Source organism: Pocillopora damicornis, chromosome 14 (genome assembly GCF_964200805.1).
Source record: "Pocillopora damicornis chromosome 14, jaPocDami1.2, whole genome shotgun sequence".
Taxonomy (NCBI): Eukaryota; Metazoa; Cnidaria; class Anthozoa; order Scleractinia; family Pocilloporidae; genus Pocillopora; species Pocillopora damicornis.
The window spans coordinates 19,551,811-19,570,502 of record NC_142683.1 but is presented as its reverse complement, the minus strand read 5'-3'; the positions used below and the strand labels follow the sequence as shown (position 1 = coordinate 19,570,502).

At 42.0% G+C, this 18,692-nt stretch overlaps 1 protein-coding gene across 8 annotated transcripts in view; it reads left to right on the top strand.

Annotated features, from left to right (window-relative positions):
• The window catches only part of LOC113679141 (obscurin), a 97,779-nt gene that overhangs the window by 47,808 nt on the left and 31,279 nt on the right, over positions 1-18,692 (top strand). For all 8 annotated transcript variants that reach the window (XM_089194837.1, XM_089194834.1, XM_089194836.1 and 5 more), the window contains 27 exons: positions 159-1,043; positions 1,545-2,444; positions 2,872-3,753; positions 4,293-5,021; positions 5,523-6,074; positions 6,349-6,678; positions 7,320-8,204; positions 8,422-9,315; positions 9,542-10,426; positions 10,627-11,502; positions 11,809-11,934; positions 12,205-12,405; positions 12,583-12,634; positions 12,844-13,199; positions 13,386-13,691; positions 13,855-13,909; positions 14,075-14,505; positions 14,718-15,029; positions 15,333-15,369; positions 15,473-15,846; positions 16,127-16,205; positions 16,465-16,538; positions 16,655-16,936; positions 17,175-17,211; positions 17,607-17,899; positions 18,108-18,259; positions 18,410-18,620. In XM_089194837.1, the coding sequence (XP_089050963.1) occupies positions 159-1,043; positions 1,545-2,444; positions 2,872-3,753; positions 4,293-5,021; positions 5,523-6,074; positions 6,349-6,678; positions 7,320-8,204; positions 8,422-9,315; positions 9,542-10,426; positions 10,627-11,502; positions 11,809-11,934; positions 12,205-12,405; positions 12,583-12,634; positions 12,844-13,199; positions 13,386-13,691; positions 13,855-13,909; positions 14,075-14,505; positions 14,718-15,029; positions 15,333-15,369; positions 15,473-15,846; positions 16,127-16,205; positions 16,465-16,538; positions 16,655-16,936; positions 17,175-17,211; positions 17,607-17,899; positions 18,108-18,259; positions 18,410-18,620 (11,196 nt within the window). The remainder of the gene's footprint in view (positions 1-158; positions 1,044-1,544; positions 2,445-2,871; positions 3,754-4,292; positions 5,022-5,522; positions 6,075-6,348; positions 6,679-7,319; positions 8,205-8,421; positions 9,316-9,541; positions 10,427-10,626; positions 11,503-11,808; positions 11,935-12,204; positions 12,406-12,582; positions 12,635-12,843; positions 13,200-13,385; positions 13,692-13,854; positions 13,910-14,074; positions 14,506-14,717; positions 15,030-15,332; positions 15,370-15,472; positions 15,847-16,126; positions 16,206-16,464; positions 16,539-16,654; positions 16,937-17,174; positions 17,212-17,606; positions 17,900-18,107; positions 18,260-18,409; positions 18,621-18,692) is intronic.

Here is an 18,692-nt window from a genome sequence, read left to right as displayed (position 1 = left end):
TCTAACGGAGTGCCTAACCAGTGGCATTCGTGGCATCATGACACTTCTTCTACTTTTTTTACCATTTATCGAGATTTGCATACAATTTCTAAGTAAGGTGTCAAATTAGCTGAAAGCTGCTTGTACACTCAGATTTGGATTTTCATCATTTCATTTAGCCGCACCGCCCGAAGGTATTGCACCAGTATTCATAGAGTCCCTACAGACAGTCGAGGTAGTGCAGGGGTCACCCGCCAAGCTGCAGTGTAGAGTTACTAGCAAACCAGAACCAACTATCGACTGGTTCAGAGACAACGAACCGGTGAAGGAAGATAAGAGGGTCAAGATCCGTTTTGACGGCGAATTGTGCACTTTGAAGATCTTAGAAACTGAGCTTGAAGATGAGGGCGCTTACAAATGCTTTGCAAAGAATGAATTTGGATCTGTCTCCTGCACGTCGGAACTTCTAGTTAACGAACCATACAAGAAACCGGAGTTCACACAGAGAATGAAACCCGTTAATGTCACTGAAGGAGAGGCAGCACGGTTTGATGTCACTGTGGAAGGAAATCCAATTCCAGTGGTGGATTGGTTCCGTGGCAAAGACAAACTGGAAGACGATGGTCGTTACGTGATGATGAATGACGAAGAGGCAGGCATCTCCACACTGATCATCGAGGACACTCTTCTTGAAGATGCAGGAACGTACAAATGCATAGCTGCGAACGAGGAAGGACAGGCAAGTTGTAAAGCTGCTCTTGCTGTCAAAGAGAAAATGATGACACCAGAGTTCACGGACGAAGAACAAAGCCTTTCATTTAACTTTATGGAAGGAGATGAGGCACGCTTAACTGTAGGTATTAAAGGCAAGCCTGTACCAACTGTGGAGTGGTACAAAGATGACAAAAAGGTAAGAAAAACCAGCAGAATAAGAATGGACGAAAAGGATGGCAAGTTCTCTTTGGTGATTTTAGATGTTACTTCTGAAGACAAGGGAAGCTACAGATGTGAAGCCTCAAGCAAGGCAGGCACTGTCACTCGTAGATTTGATGTAAACGTAGCAGGTAAGGTAGCGTTTCACTGACGTGCATATTAAAAAGGGGTTGCTACCTTACTCGGCCCTTAATCTAAACGTACCGTGAAGTAAGATTGAAGTTGCAATACTAGAAAGATAATTGTATGTTTGGGGCTCATAACGTTAACAAAGTGTTATGCGGTTTGATGATTTTAACTTGATGGAGTTTTTTTTTTTTCCCTATTGATTCAAATACATTTCTTCATTTACGCTAGGATGGTAACTTTGTTTTAGGCGGATGCTAATCATCGAACCTAAGAAACACTTTTATCAGCCTAGGCCCAGCTACCTCTTTTCAGTCCTCTTTTGGAGACCACCTTTTTCTTTCGTGATCTTGCTCGCCGACGGTATAAACAGTCGTGCGGTATTGATACACGAGGGGAGCAATTTCCTTATTTAAAATCAAACATTTACAAGATGACCGTGATTCAGACTCTTTCTGCTTCTCTTACTCTCAACATATTAAGCTTCGTTTCTTATTGTTTCGCAGAAAAGAGCCCGGAAGGAAAAGCACCGGAAATTGTGGAACCTTTAAAGTTTGTTCAGGTCCTTGAAGGTTCTCCTGCCGAGTTAAAATGCCAAATAAGCGGACAGCCCAAGCCAACGGTGGAGTGGCTTAGAGGCAACGAGAAAGTGAAGGAGTCCGAGCGTATACAGTTTGTAAGTAATAATGAAACCTTCTCTCTGAATTTCAAGGAAACCGAACTTGACGATGAAGGTGACTACAAATGTGTTGCCCAGAATGAGTTTGGCAGTGTTTCTTGCTGGGCTGAATTTCTTGTAAACAAACCAGCTGCAAAACCGGAGTTCAGGGAGAAAATGAAGCATGTCACTGTCCAGGTTGGTCAACAAGCCAGGTTTGATGTGTTTACTACGGGAGTACCCAGGCCACAAGTTGATTGGATGAAAGACGGTAAGATATTGGAAGAACCAGCTGAGCGATTTACTTTTCTGGATGATGAGGATGAGGAAGATGAAGGGCGCTCCTCACTTACCATTGAGGACGTAAAACTAGAAGATGCTGGAAAATACGGATGTCTTGCATTCAATGAAGAAGGTGAAGTATTCTGCGAGGCCAACCTTTTAGTGCAAGAGACCCTGATTGCCCCTGCGTTTGTTGACGAAGCTGAAAGTGCCCCAATTCTTGCTGAAGAGGGAGGTGAAATCAATTTGAGTGCAGAACTGAGGAAAAGCCAACCAGAACTGAAAGTTGAATGGCTCAAAGATGACAAAATAGTCAAAGAGGATCAACGTTTGAATCGTTTTGTCATAGAGGACACACACATGCTGAAAATTACGGGGGTTGTCCCAGAAGATTCTGGGTTGTACAAGCTTAAGGCTAGTGGCAAAGCAGGCTCTGTAGAGAGGGAGTTTGATGTACAAATTTCAGGTATTGTGTCTAGCTGCAGTGTGCATTTTCTGGCACCAAATTATAATCACTAGTCAATCCCAGCTGAGCTCTGTCTTTATTATCATAACCTACCCAATCCGTAATCACTTAGTAAGCATCTCGGTTTTCTGTTGCAGGAGCAAGTAGGTGAATATCTGTTTCTCTGAACTTTTAAGCTACATTCCAAGGCATAATTATTTGTGACACTTCCCAAGAACAACTTTCATGTTGTTCTTTCACCCCTTTCCCCCTTCCTATGATGTTAATTGCCACTGTCTCTGCCACCTTCTTTGTCTCAACCATGGTGTCTGGGGTGTAAACCTGCACGACACTAACAGACAGACAGGCCGACAAACTAAAAGACAGGTAGGACTTGCTTGTTTCATAAAAAAAAACCTTAAAAAATCTTTTGACTTTACCTTAATAGCCAAGCAGCCAGAGGGCGATGAACCACAATTTACAGAACCCTTACAAGCAGTAGAAGTGAAAGAGGGCGATGCGACTAAACTTCATTGTACAGTTACCGCTGAACCACCCCCGACCTTTGAGTGGCTAAAAGATGGAGTTCGAGTGAAAGAGAGCAGAAGAGTTAAAGTGGATAGTGATGGGATGACATCCTCTCTCTCTTTTAAAGACGCGAGGCCAGATGACAAAGGAGAATACAAATGTGTTGCCTCCAACGCATTCGGTTCTGCTTCGTGCGCAGCAGCGTTGAAAGTGATGGTTCTATCTAAACCAGACTTTAAAGAGAAATTGGGAGGGGTTGAAGTAGTTGAGGGTGATTGTGCCAGCTTTGACGTTGTTGTAGTCGGTTATCCTGAACCGTTTGTTGAGTGGTACAGAGGGACCATAAAACTACAGAATGACGAGCGCACTGAGATCAAAGAGGTTAAGGATCTTGCCCGTTTTTCTCTTACCATTAAGGATGTTAGTCGTGATGATGCTGGGATCTATAAATGCGTGGCCTTCAATGAAGCTGGAAAGACCACAGTACGTGGTGAGCTCTCTGTGAAGGAGAGGCTGTTTGCTCCTGAAATTCCTGAAGGACAGGAAGAGGCTCCCATTACAGTTACAGAAGGCGATGACTGTAATTTGAATACAACAATCGTTGGGAAGCCGAAACCTGACGTGAAATGGTACAAAGACGATAAACCCCTTCGCGAGAGTACAAGGCTTGACATCAAAGCGCGTGGAGATAAACACTCTGTAGTGATTCTTGGAATCCAGACGAATGACTCTGGTGTTTATAAGTGTGAAGCTAAGAGTAAGATGGGAACTGCAACCAGAAAGTTTGATGTCAGAGTACGAGGTATGTTACCTTTGTTCCTGGAATTGTTGACGTTTTTTGCCTCCGGAAATCCATGTAACTGAAACTATGACCATATAAGGTGTGCAGGATAGCCAGAGCTTTATCGCATATTTTCTTAATTGGCCTATGTCTTCCCAGAACGTTTAATGTCAGAGTACGAGGTATTTTACCTTTATTCCTGGAATCGTTGACTTTTTTTGCCTCCGGAAATCCATTTAACTGAAACTATGACCATCTAAGGTATGCAGGGTTGCCAGAGAGTTTTATCACATATTTTCTTAAATGGCTTATGTCCTCCCAGCGTCTCAAGTAACATGCGTTAACATGCGTTAACATGCGTTACCATGCGTTAACAGGCGTTAACATGCGTTAACGTGCGTTAACGTGCGTTAACATGCGTTAACATGCGTTAACATGCGTTAACATGCGTTAACATGCTTGCGACTGAAATGGTTATATCTTTCATGAGTTTTTACAAAAATTGGCATTGTATTATTGTAACACAATGCCCTTTTTTGCCTGTGTTTTTTCCTTGACAGCCGAGAAACCGAAAGGAATAGCACCAGAAATCTTAACACCCCTCCAAAACCTTACAGTTGTGGAAGGTAAACCAGCAAACTTGGAGTGTGAGGTAAAAGGAGAACCACAACCCAATATTGAATGGTTTAAAGATGGCGAGAAAGTGAAACAGTCGGAGCGCATCAACTTGAACTTTGAAGGCAATTTTGCTTCTTTATCGTTCAAACCAGCTGAGCTTGACGATGAGGGTGAGTACAAGTGCGTGGCTCGTAACGAGCTCGGCAGTGTGTCAAGCGAAGCAGAGCTTCTGGTGGAAGAAGCTGAAACCAAACCAGACTTTAAAGAAGAGCTGAAGAATATCAGTGTCTTGCCAAGGGCCGAAGCCAGGTTTGATGTGCGTGTTATGGGTGTACCGCCACCAGAAGTTGACTGGTTTAAGGGAAAACAAAAGATCGAAGATGAGGGTCGCTTTATTTTGATTGATGACGAAGAGGACGACCTGTTTTCTTTAGTGATTGAAGAGGCAAGGCCAAGTGACAGCGGTGAATATGAGTGTGTTGCATTCAATGAAGTCGGTGAAGTTTCATGTAAAAGTAAATTAATTGTTGGAGAAACGCTGATCCCACGAGAAGAGGCTGAGGAAGCTGAAAGTGCGCTGCCTGCGGTTGAAGAATCCATCACTGTACCTGAGTCAGCTGCCAAGGTCGAGAGCGCTCTTGTTATGGAACAGGAAGGAGGGGATGTGAAAGGTAGTCAAGAAAAAAACAGCATTTTGACAGTATGTTCGTGTGTGTTGCTTTCATTTAAAGGTAGCCCTTCCAAACCATCAGTGAATATTCTACAGTGTGAGGTTAATTTATCTGAAATGTTGCGCATGTGGATTGGAGGTCCTTTCGTGTAGTCTCGCCATTGCAATACATCTACTGTTTCTGTGAAGATCCATTTGAAAAAAGGAGACAACCCATCGGAAGGCTTTGTTCCCAAAGAGACTTTTGAAAGGGAAATAGCTACCTTTTAACGCCTTACTCGTTTCTTTTAAACATTTAGCATCTGCTAATTATCTGCATGTATTTACTGTTGTTGTTTTTCTTGGTTTTTCTTCATACGTGCATTCCATTGTAGTGGTAGGTTTCTTTTATTCTTTCCATTAACGCGTGAGTATCATTCTTAAAACCGTCGTTCACATCAATGAAGGGATCTTTTGTAATTTTGCTGGTCCTCTTTACTATTTTTGTTGCTTTAAAATGTAGCTAAGAAACCAGAAGGAAAAGCACCGGTATTTTCTGAATCTCTTCAACCCGTGGAGGTAAAGGAAGGAAGTGATGCCAAACTACAGTGCACTGTGACTGCTGAACCCAAACCTAAAATCGAGTGGTTTAAAAAGGGAGTGCAGATGAAGGAAAACAGACGGGTCAAGTTTGAAAGTGATGGCGACTCCTTTGCTGTAACAATTAGGGATGCCAGATCTTTTGATGAAGGAGAATACAAGTGCGTGGCTACCAATGAGATTGACTCAGCATCCTGTGCGGCCACTCTAACAGTGCGAGTCGTAGCTAAGCCAGAATTCAAGGACAAACTCAAAAGAGTCGAAGTGATGGAAGGAGACTCTGCGCAATTTGATACTCGAGTAGTTGGTTACCCTGTGCCTGAGCTACAGTGGTTTAAAGGGATTAGTAAGCTGAAGAGCGAAGGTCGAATTGAGTTTAAAGAGAATTCTGAAGACAATATGTTTTCACTTGAAATCCGTGATACCCAGCGTGACGATGCTGGGATGTACAAGTGTGAAGCCTCAAACGAAGGGGGTAAGGTGTTTTTTTTTCGTTATGTTCAGCTTTAAAATTTTGCGCACATCTGTGCGCGTCTGTCTAAAATCAGTCTTAACGAGTGATTGGCGTCAGAGATTCCGCGCATTTGTTCTGGTAACGGAGATGTATGCTTTGTTATGTATGCACTTACATCTGTAATTGCGCGCTTTTTTTATGAATGATTGTCGACCAATATAGACCCGTTAATTTGCTAATAGTTACTTAGGGCGAAGCATATAAAAGAGATTTAATGCTAATTCGTCTGACCCAGGTAAAACCACATGCCGAGCGGACCTCATAGTTAAGGAGAGGCTTTTCGCCCCCGAAATTTCAGGAGACCAATCTGAGGCTCCCCTTACTGTGATTGAAGGCGGAGAAGTTAGTTTGGATGTCACAATCAATGGAAAACCAAAACCTGACGTGAAATGGTACAAAGATGACAAACCCCTTCGCGAGAGTACCAGACTAGACATTAGAGCACCTGGAGATAAACACTCTGTGGTGATTCTTGGCATCAGGGCGGATGACTCCGGTGTTTACAAGTGTGAAGCTAAGAGTAAGATGGGAACTGCCACCAGAACGTTTGATGTCAGGGTACAAGGTAGGACTCTTTTAACCCCAATACGTAATTTTTCCGACTGTAATTGAACGTTGTTTGAACCTTTTAGGTGAAACATCTTTTAAACAAGAGATACTTCCCTCCACAGCTCGCTCTTTTTAACGCACTTCTTATCTCTGAAATGGAAGAATTTTCAAATGTGATTTTGGTGTATGCGTTTTGAGAGTTTTATGATTTTGAGAGAAGCTAGAGTCTCTTCTTCACAATGATAAGGTGCACTGAAATCGTCACTTAAACATTGTGGGCTGGCGAGTAGACGAGTTCTAACCCAAACCGCGGTTCTACACAAGTAGTGAGCCTTACATATTCTCTATAAAGAGAGTTGTTTTCATTAAATGACTGTCCTTCCAACGCTAGTTTTGGGCCTTCTTGACAACGTGCACAGTTTAGGACGCGGTTTTTTTAAAATACGGCTAAACTTTTTTTTTTTTTTTAAATAACCGGCCTTGTATTTCACCTTAGCACCAGCCTCTGAATTTTTACTGCGACTAACAATTCAAAATAGGACCTGCAGGAATGTCAGACGTTTCTGGCCCATTCAATGTTTATTGTTTTATGATATTATAATCACTACATTGTGATATATACTTCAGTAATTACTATATTTTTGTTTACACCCTCAGCTGAGAGGCCTAAAGGAAGTGCCCCAGAGTTTACCTTTCCTTTGCAATCAGTTGAAGTATCCGAAGGGACCAAAGTGGAACTTTCCTGTACTCTGAAGGGGACTCCGCAACCAACCATCCAGTGGCTTAAAGATGGAGAACCATTAGAGACCAACAAAGGAGTTACAGCTGACTTTGATGGAGAACTTGCTTCTTTGTCATTTAGTGCAGCGGAACTTGACGATGAGGGTGATTACAAATGTATTGCTCAAAATGAGCTGGGTACTGCATCCTGCTCTGCAGAACTTCTCGTAAACGAAGCTGATAGTAAACCAGAATTTACCGAAGCTATGAAGGACATCGAAGTAGCTGAAAACAAAGAAGGAAGGTTTGATGTGCGTGTAACAGGATATCCTAAACCAGCTGTGCAATGGCTTAAAGGAGCTGACAAGATCGAAGATGCTGGAAAATATATTTTGATTGACGATGAGGAAGATGATCTCTTCTCTCTTGTAATTGACGATGTTTCCTCAGATGAAGCCGGTACTTACACCTGCAAAGTAACTAATAACGTTGGAGAGGCCGCCTGCGAAGCTGAACTTAAACTAAAGGAGAGTATAGCGGCCCCTGAATTTGCTGACGAGGAGGAGACAGGCCCAATCACAGCAGTTGAAGGTGGCGAGGTGACATTGTCTGTTGCCGTAAAAGGCAAACCTCGTCCTGATGTTGAGTGGTTCAAAAATGATAAGCCACTGAAAAAAACAAGTCGTCTGGACGTAAGATCCCGAGACGACAAGTTCTCTTTAGCTGTTATGAATGTCTCACCAGAGGACTCTGGCCTTTACAAGTGTGTGGCTAGCAGCAGGGTTGGACGCGTTATTAGAACATTCCAAGTGAATATCGAAGGTAAGATATTTCTTTTTTCGCAGTACTATGATGTAAATACTTTTTCAGAGCTGGAGAGAATTTTAAACACGGTGTAAGGGAATAAGAAATCACTGAAAATGACATACATGGCTTTCTCTGGGGGGGGGGGGGGGGATTTGGCTTTCAGTCCAGTGTTAAGAAAAAAGTATTCAAAGCATCCAGTCAGTGATAACATGTACAAAAGTTTTCCTTTCAGGAAAAAAAGCAAAGAAACCTAAAGGAGTGGCACCACAAGTTACACAGCCTTTAAAAGCAACGCAGATTGTAGAGGGAAATCCTGTAAGACTGAAATGTCGCATGACTGGATCACCAGAACCCACGGCAGAGTGGTTAAAAAATGGAGAACAAGTCGAACTTAGTCAAAGGATCAAAGCTGATGTAATAGGCGATATGTGTCAATTGTCCTTCGCTGAAACGCAAGAAGACGATAGTGGATCTTATAAATGTGTCATTAAAAACGATCTAGGGTCGACTTTTTCAGAAGCAGAACTTGTCGTGACCATACCAATTGTAGCACCCAAATTTAAGGAAAAGCTAAAAGGTTTACAGGTGAATGAAGGCGAACAAGTTCAGCTTGATGTACGGGTTAGCGGAAATCCTACGCCGAACGTTTCTTGGTTCCGTGGACCTCAAGCTATCATTAACGAAGGGCGATTTATTGTTAAAGCAGACGACGGGGATGAATTATATTCTCTAATAATTGATGAAACAACTTTAGATGACAGTGGTACTTACAAATGTGTTGCGTCTAACGAGGCAGGAAAAGCCACATGTCGTGGGGAATTAGAAGTTAATGAAAAGCTTACGGCTCCAGAATTTGCAGGCGTGTTCAGTGACGCTCCAGTTATCTTCAGAGAAGGGGAAGAAGTTTCGATGGAAGTTACAATACGAGGAAAACCTGCTCCTGGCGTTGAGTGGTATAAAGATGAACTTAGTGTCAGAAAGTCATCAAATATGACCACCCTGGTCAAAGGAGAGAAACAAACACTTCTCATATACAACGCCAAGCCAGCTGATTCTGGAGTGTATAGATGTGTGGCAAAGAGTATCATGGGAACAGCAATGCGGACGTTTAACATCACCGTAGAAGGTTAGCTAATTTCAGATAAAAATGAGTTATACAAACATAGGGCCCATCTTATATTTCTTTATCTACTGTGAAGGACTCAAAACTAGTTAAGTCATCCCTTGAGCCCATATTTTTTTAAGGCGATGGTGGTAAACGCTACAATTCTTGTATCACCAACTCCAAACCTGTGGAAAAAGAAACATCTCTCCACCTCAATATTCCTAACTCTTTCCTTTTTCTTAACTAGCCAAAAAACCCAAAGGCTCAGCGCCGGAGTTTTTCAAGCCTCTAAAGAAAATAGAAGTTGTTGAAGGCAGTAGTGCTAAATTAGAGGGCTGGGTTCATGGAAAGCCAGAACCAAGTATCGAATGGTACAAAGACGATGAACTTGTCACATCTAATAGACGAGTGAAAACCTACTTCGACTCGGAAGTTTGCAGACTGACAATTTCTGATACTGTTGCTGATGACGAAGGGGAATATAAATGTGTAGCAACCAATGAACTTGGCAGTGTGTCGTGCTCCGCAGAGCTGCTTGTTAATGAAGCTATTATAATACCAGAGTTTGAGGAGAAATTGAAGCACACTGAAGTTATTGAGGGTGATACCGCGCGATTTGATGTCTGCGTGGTTGGCAATCCTAAGCCTGTTACTGAATGGTCAAAGGGTGGAAAAGCTATCGTCAGTGGAGGAAGATTTAAAATTGTGTATTCTGAGGACAGCAATGTACATTCCTTATTTATTGAGAATGTGTCATTAGATGACTTCGGAAGCTATAAATGCGTTGCGTCTAACGAAGCTGGAAGAATGCAATGTTCTGCACGGCTTGATGTAAAAGAGAGACAGATTGCGCCAGAGTTCTCCGATGAATACGGTGATTCACCAATAGAAATTAAGGAAGGCGATGAACTTAAGATAAACGTGACAATTCGGGGGAATCCAAGTCCAGACGTAGAATGGTTTAAAGATGACAAGCCATTTAAAAGAACAAGTCGCGGAAATATATCAGCGCGAGGAAATAAATTTGGTATCACAATCTTCACTGTTACTCCCGAGGACTCTGGAGTGTATAAATGTGTTGCGAAGAGTGCTGCAGGTACAACGACTAAAACCTTCCAGGTTGATATCGAAGGTAAGTAAATGTGCGTGGTACTGCATGGAGTGTGACGCTATTTATATCATTCACACAACAATGTAAGTTGTTTTGTAGAACTCAGTACTGTTATCCATCCGTGGTAGGTTTGTGGCAAAGTCTTCTGCAGAATTTTTCTGGATTTTTCTTGGTTATGTTAATTTTGTTTTTTTTAATCGAAGTGTTTATGTCTTCTGCAGGCAAGAAACCTGCACCCAGATTCACTCAACCGTTGGAAGAGACTCAAGCTACCATCGGAGGGACAGCGAGACTGAAATGTCGCCTAAATGCCACAGCCAAACCTAATATTGAATGGAAAAAGAATGGTCAACCTGTTAGTGAAAACCGACGGGTGAAAACAGAGTTGGAGGGTGACCTCATCTCACTGGTCATCTCGGACGCTAGGTTTGAAGATAGCGGAGAATACCAGTGTGTTGTTAAGAATAAGAGTGGAACTGCGTCTTGTAGTACGCGTCTTTTTGTGAGCGAATCGACGAGTAAACCAGAGTTCAAAAAAGTGATGAATGATCTGGAATTACTAGAAGGAGATGACGCCGTTTTTGAGATTGCAGTTAATGCCAAGCCCGACCCCAAGGTGCAATGGTTCTTAAGAAAAATGCCCATCAAGAGTGAAGGAAAGTACACCATCGATGAAGACTCAGAGCGGCAGAGGTTTTCACTCACTATAAGCGATTGCCACACAGAGGACAGTGGTCAGTATCGGTGCCTTGTAACAAACAGCGCTGGTGAAGCCGCGAGTTCAGCTGAGCTCAAAGTCAGTGATAGACAAGTGGCACCCAGATTTATTCAAGGCACAGAGGAGCAGCTGTTTGAGGTTTGGGAAGGAGCTCCTGTCAAGCTTGTGGTGCAAGCCAGAGGGAAGCCCACCCCTCAAGTGGAATGGTTTAAGGAGAATCGCCTGGCTCGGAGAGTCAAGCGAGTTGAGCTGGAGACCGAAGGTGACCAGAGCATTCTGTTGATTCCCAAGGCAGTCCCAGATGATTCAGGGAATTACCGAGTTGAAGCCACGAACTCCGCTGGAACAGCTGTCAAACCATTTGTTGTTAAAGTTAATGGTAGGCTTAAAATTCAAGTATTTGTCAAACATTACCTTAAAAAAAAACACTAGAAAAGTCAAGATAAGTTATTAGGGCTGTCAAATAATAAAACTTGGTAATTAGAGTATCATATTTTTAAAGAAAAATTGCCACAACTTAGCGGAGATTTTTTGATATGTGACACTGAGGTAAGGAATGTTCTTATAACAGCCTTCCATTAGTTGGATACTTTTTGTTCATAATTCCTTACACAGAAGCCAAACTCTAAGACTACAGAGGTTGAATCTTTAATGCGAATTAAATGAGTGTTATTCTGGTTCACAGCTCAAAAGCTTGTTCTTAGACGAGAACCAGTTCCTGCCGGAGCTGTAAAACCAGAATTCATTCAGCGACTTCAGGACGTTGAGATCGTTGAAGGGAGTGCTGCTAAGTTTGATGTCCGTGTCAAAGGTAAGATTAATTCTAATCCTCTAATGAATTAAGTCAGCCTTATTCCTTGAATATTTCCTGATATTGCGGCAACTGTAGTGCTTGTAATCTCAACAATTTGATCATTTCATTTTAAATAAGAAATAATACCAAAGGCGATAATGTAACTGAACGCACACCACACAAAACAAAAAATAACTCAGTCACAGTTAAATGGGAGTGGGGGAATTAATTGGCCTTTGTTTTGGTTGTTATGATATCTTGTTGATATTATGGTTTACGTCTATTCAGGGACACCCGAGCCGGAGGTGGACTGGTACAAAGACAACCGTGTGATACGTGAAGGCGGTCGAATGAGATTCTTGTTTGAAGACGACGGTTTGTGTTCACTGCTCATAAGAGAGGCTGAATCATCTGACCGAGGGCGATACAAGTGCGTGGCGAGTAATCCAGCCGGCAAAGTTCAGTGCAGTGCAGAACTATTCATAGAGAGTAAGTATCTAATTTTCTTGTTAAACGCTGTCTTTAACTTTGTTTTTTGTGATAGAAATCAAGCAACACGGTGTTTTTTTTGTTTGTTTGTTTGTTTGTTTGTTTTTTTACCATATTTTGTAATGTACCATAAGCTTGTTGTTTCACTAAAATTGTTATTTTCTCTTTCGTGCACAGGCCATGGTTTTGATTCCACCAGTGGCTCTGATTACGAGAGACGTCTTTCACGGTGAGTTACGATCACTCAATAAGCACACAGCAAATATTATTAAAAAGATTGTTCAGTTGGCAAATGAATCCTATGCTTCGCGAGGGAGACATACTTGTGTAATATATTTTTTAACATGAGCTTCCCATTTTGTTTCGAGAAAGGACATGTTTAATCCAGGATTGAATATCTTACGACTTATATAAATTGTTTATTTTTTCTTTTGTCAGAGAGTCAACTTTTGATATGCTGTCGGACGACACAGAAGATGAAGTTGAATCATCCTCCTCAAGTGGTCCACCTAAGCTTCCTCCAGACATAACGCTTGTGTTACGCAACCGTGACGTGAAGGAGGGTGGCGTGACAAAGTTTGCTTGTCGAGTGGTTAGCTGTAGTAGCGTGACTGCTGAGTGGTACAAAGATGATCAGCTTGTCAATAAATGGCCCCGCTTCACTTGTGAACGTGATGAGGATCTTTATGCTTTGAACATCACAGACGCCAAGAGGACAGATGCAGGACACATTCGATTTGTGGCAAGGAACGAGTTTGGTCAGGTTGAGAGCAATGCATACCTCAATGTTGAACGTGAGTAGCACCAATTTGGGAATTTTATGATAATTTGGTTCTAAAGGTCAACTCAAGGTGGTGGCACCTTATGCTCTTCGTTTCATGGACTGATAATTTTTTTTTGACAATTTTATCGTTTGGTAATGAATTCGGTTAAGCGGTGTGTTTGTGTGGTGATCTGAGAATTTTTTGGCCCTATTTCAGCTGACATGGAACCTGAATTCGAAGGAAACACACCAAGGTTTACTCAGAAACTTAAAGATGTTGATGCAGTGCCCGGTAAAACGGCGAGACTGGAGTGCCGTGTGATCGGCGACCCGCGGCCGGATATCCGATGGTACAGAGAGAACGAACCCTTGCTCGAGGGAGGGAGGTACAAGTTTGAGGATGATGATGACAGACAAGTGCTTGTCATAGATGACGTGTGCGGAAGTGACGAAGGCATGTACAAGTGCGTGGCAAGGAACAGCGCCGGCAAGGCTCACTGCTCAGCAGATTTGTATATATTACGTAAGCGATTAATTTGTGTTGTCTGCTTCTTTGTTTATTGTCATTCATTTGTTTCTGCTTCTTATTATTCCCTCTTATAACAACATTTGATCGTTCGCATCGCTTCCTCTGTGAAATTATTCTCTCTGCCTCCAATAAGCCATTTGCTTTCTTTTAATCACAGAAACAGATGACGAAGAGAGCGAATCAGCTGGTGAACAAGAACCAGAGGAAGAGAAGTATGTTACAAACAAAATTTTCACTGTTTGATTAATCTTCGCGTAAAGCCGCAGTTGGTTTGACAAACGGCAAATAAATTTTCCTTTAGATATTGATTATATAAGAATGAAAGTTGAGCGACCCTTTGAGTGGATGGAAATTAACAAATTGTATTTTTTGTGTAGACGAAAACAACGTGTTTCTACGGAAGCATCACCAGTGATTGAGACCCTCATCTCGCCTGATTCAGCTCAGGTAGAGAAGTCAGAACCACCCTTGCCAACAACTCTAAAGACACAATCCAAACCGGAACCTCCAAAACCAAAAGAACGTCTCCGACAACCAGAATTTATTCTAAAGCTTCGAGATAAGTCAGCGGTTGAAGGCAGCTCAGTTCGCTTGGCATGTCGGGCCATGGGAACACCGGAACCTGGATTCCAGTGGTACAAGGATGGCGAACCAATTAGCGCAGGAGGACGGTTTGACATCAACCAATCAGTGAGCGGATTTACGCTTGTGATCAAAGAATGTCAATTGGAAGACTCCGGTGAATATCAATGTGAAACCACAAACAAAGTAGGCAGCGTCAGCACCTCCGCTAAAGTCACTATTACAGGTTGGTCTCATTCGTTTTCTATGTTTAGTTACCCAGAATTTATATGAAGACCTTACAACATTACCTTGATTTGTAAACCCTTTGATGGTTTCGAGGAAGTCTTTGACTGTCTTGGTTTTTTAAAGGGAGTAAAGATGTAAACAGTTCAGAAGAAAAGAAAAACGGAAATAGTTTGACCTAACAATTCTTTTTTGTTGTTAAAATTTGTTTAGCACTCTCCAAACCTCGTCAAGAAGTAACGGTTAGTCCAAAATTTGAACAGAATTTCAGTGAGACAAAAATCACTGAGGGGGAGGACATTAAACTGACAGCTAAGGTGTCGGGTAATCCAGTCCCAGATGTGATATGGCAGAAGGGAGGCAAGCCAATCAGAGAAGGCCGTCGAATTAAGATTGACAAGAGCAAAAATGGGGTGCATTCACTTCGTATACCACGTGCACAGGCTGATGATGGAGGAGAGTACTCGTGCATAGCAAGAAACAAGGCAGGGGAGGCTTCATGTTCTGCTAAGCTTACTGTTGAAGGTGTGTAGGGCTACTTTTATTACAACTTGGTAAAATTATTTCGATTTGATATGATGGTCGGTATATATCTTTCTTTCCCTTCAGTGATAATCGCAGTTGCGTTCGTTCGTCCCCCAGTGGATAATTTTGTCTCATTATTGCAGTCGCTCCGTCCGCCTAGGGTTTAGGGTTGTAAACTTGTCAATCCAACCATTCGTTTGCCCATCGTTCGTTTAATCCATAATAATAATCGTCTTATGTATTGGCACTGGCCTGTCTTCGCTCTTTTGAGACTCATGCTTTTGTCTCTTTGTTTCTTTACAGCTCCCAAGCCAGAAATCAAGGAGGGTGTTATGTCACTGTAAGTCAATTTATCGCCTAAACTTACTCTTGAAAATTCTTGTTACTTCATGTTTCTTTTTGTACGTCTTTTCTAATCATACGATCCTTGTTTTGTCTTTCAGTCCTAAGAAGCCAGTTGACGAGGACATTGTAGTAATGGCCACAGACATTCCAGTGTCGCGTGAACGTGAGCTTGAGAGTGGTACTCCTGCGACCCCTCCTAAGTTTGCTCAGACGATGCAGACAGCAGAAGTTATAGAAGGAAGTGCGGCGCGATTTGATGTCACGGTCACTGGAAGCCCTGTCCCGAAAGTACGCTGGCTAAAGGATGACAAACTGCTTGAGGAGAACCGAAAAATCCGGTTTGATGAGGATGACGACGGAGTGTTCTCCCTATTTGTTAATGATGTTGTTGTAGACGATGAGGGCGTGTACAAGTGTGAAGCAACAAATGTCAAAGGAGAAGTGACCTGCAGCGCAGAGCTAATAGTAGAAGGTTAGTTGCCTTTGATGCTTTTCTTCGCTCAGTTATCTAAAAAGACTCTAGAAACACATATCATGTCAGGGTTAAAGGTTAATACTGGTTGAAAACCTCTGAGCTCAATGATTGTCATTGCCGATCTTTTTTCACCAGAACTTCATTTGAGGGAGATATCGAAAGCCTAATGTTTCACCCTGAACAAACCCTCTCATCTTTTCTAAGGAATTAAAATTTGAAGAGCTCTATTGAATTCAAGGCATTTCAGATGTGATTGTTTGTTTTCATTTTCACACAGGCCTTGAAGAATCAACAGGAGATGAGAGTGAGGAAACTTCGGAAGATGAGTTACAGTCCAAGGAAGAACTTCCAATAAAGTAAGATAAGATGGGGTGTGACGCTCGCCCACATACGGCTCACGATGGAAAATTAGCTGGATTGTCAATGATGGCCATCAATTAGTTCAATACCCAACGGAGTGTTAACTCTATTGCTTTAATTTTACTTTTTATTGTGCCTACTCTTCTAGCTTTGTTAACCTTATATATTCAGAAAAAAATTAATTTAAGACCCTCCTTTTCCTGATTTTCGGTTGGCTTCTATTTGCTAATTTCTTGTCGCTTTTTCCCATTCTAGGGAGGCGCCGAAACCCGCTGACAAGAAAGTGGCGCCCCCACCTGCACCAAAACCAAAGCCTGCAGTTAAATCAGGTCAGGCAAGATGTAAACAATTATCCTTTACTCCAACACCGACTCTTGGTCGAGGCGTTAAACGTGGATGCGTTTGAATATTTCGACTGATTTTTATTTCGTTTCTTTACCCCTAGTTCCAAAACCGGTTTTCTCATCAGAGCTTCAAGACAAACAGGTTAAAGAAGGAGACAATCTGACGCTAGACGTTCGAGTACCACTCGAGTGCGAAGCCGAGGTCACGTGGTACAAAGACGACCATGCTCTGAAAGAGGACCATCATATTGCCATTATCTCCGCTGGAGAGATGCAAGCAGTTAACATCTTCGATGTGTCAGTCAAAGATGAGGCGGTCTACCGTTGTGTTGCCGCCAATGATGCTGGATCAGTTTCTACTGATTGTGAAGTGCTTGTTGAAGGTATCCTCTCTATGTTGTTAGCAGTATGAATTCATAATAATGTGGCTTAATATATGTAACGTCATCAACGACAACACCTTTGTGCTATTACACTGGCGAATTGTTAGGATTTCCGGATTTCGGTGAAACAAATGGTTGACAAAAAGGGGGGAACTATACAAAGGTTGAATTGAATTGTTTTGTGTTGTTGTTTTTTTTTTTGCGGTAAGCTTATCATTTTTTGCTTTTATTTTTACAGAGAAAGTCAAAGTTCCCCAAACAGTAATGAACCGCGGGTGAGTACATCGTGATTCTTGCTTGAAATGTGGTTTACACATAATTCTTAGATTGATCTTAAAATTCACATATCTGTGGATAACATGTCCCTCTAATTTACGTCCTTATCGGTAAATTTTTTTCATGATTCGTTTTGAAGTACACTCGCTTTATGAAATTAATTGAGCAAACTCGTTCCGACTGCCAACAGCAAAATCACTATTATAAGTTGATTAGGAGGATGACTGCAGTTGAATTTATTTTAACGAAGCAAGAATCCTGTAATTATTTTCGCCGTGAAAATGTTTGAACTCATCGTTCAGTGTCGAGCACACTTGGGGTCTCTGTTTGCATTGGAAAAGATCTGAGTTCGATGTTAATTAATACTGTTCCTTTTTTTTTATTTCAATCTCAGTCGCCTTTCCCAAATGGCGCCCGAATTTGTTCAAGAATGTAGCGACCTATGTGTGGTGAAGAATTCCACTGCACAACTAGAAATAATAGCCGCTGGCAGCCAACCACTGCAGATTCGATGGTTTAAAGACAACGAGCCGATCAAGTATGGAAAGCGGTTGAAGTTGTCGTCTGATGGAGAACATTGCTCGCTTAAGATTTCTCCTATTGAGATTCAGGATCAAGGAATTTACAAGTGTGTTATATCTAATAAGGCTGGAACCCAGTCCTGCGAGGCCAAGTTAACAGTGGGAGGTTGGTGATGCTTTGCTGGAATGTACATGTTTTTCAAAATGTTTGTTAACCGGCAATGTACCCACATGATGCTTCACGCTTACTGATGGTTGTGTAGGTGATATTGTCTAAAGGAATGTTGTCGTGTGTTAGAAGATTATATAACTCTCGGAAGGTTTCTTCAACATAACAATATTAATAAAATAGTTGTTCTTTTCTTTGTGTATAGAATCGGTAGACTTTAAAGAAAGTACCGATGGCACAGCCCCAGGTTCCCCAGTGGCAAAGCGGCCATCCAGGTCAAAGAGTGGTGCTAAACCGACTATTGTCTCTCCACTGGAGGATATTGAAGTTAATGATGGAGAAAATGTCACTTTAGAGGTATTATAACACATATCTTATTATTCGTGGAATTTTATTAATAGGGCACATACTTAAATCTATTCTGAACAGCTGACAAGGAATAGTCGCTGAAATGGTAACAGGACGTATTCGAGCCTAATATGGAATTTGTTACATTTCCTTTTTTAGGTGACTTCCGGTTCTGAACCCATTGACAACATCGAGTGGTTCAAAGACAATGACCTCATCCGCTCTCAGCCTCGGTTCACTCAGTCATCAGCGGGCGAGCAACACACCTTGGACATTCAGTCAGTCACTGTCGATGACGAAGGAATTTATAAATGTGTGCTGCTCAATAGCTGGGGCATTGCTTCGTGTTCGGCTGAAGTCCTAGTGGAAGGTGAATGCCATCGAATTGCCTCAAGCATTGCAAAAGTAACCTTTTTCCGGTCGCAAGTTTGTTCCATCTGAA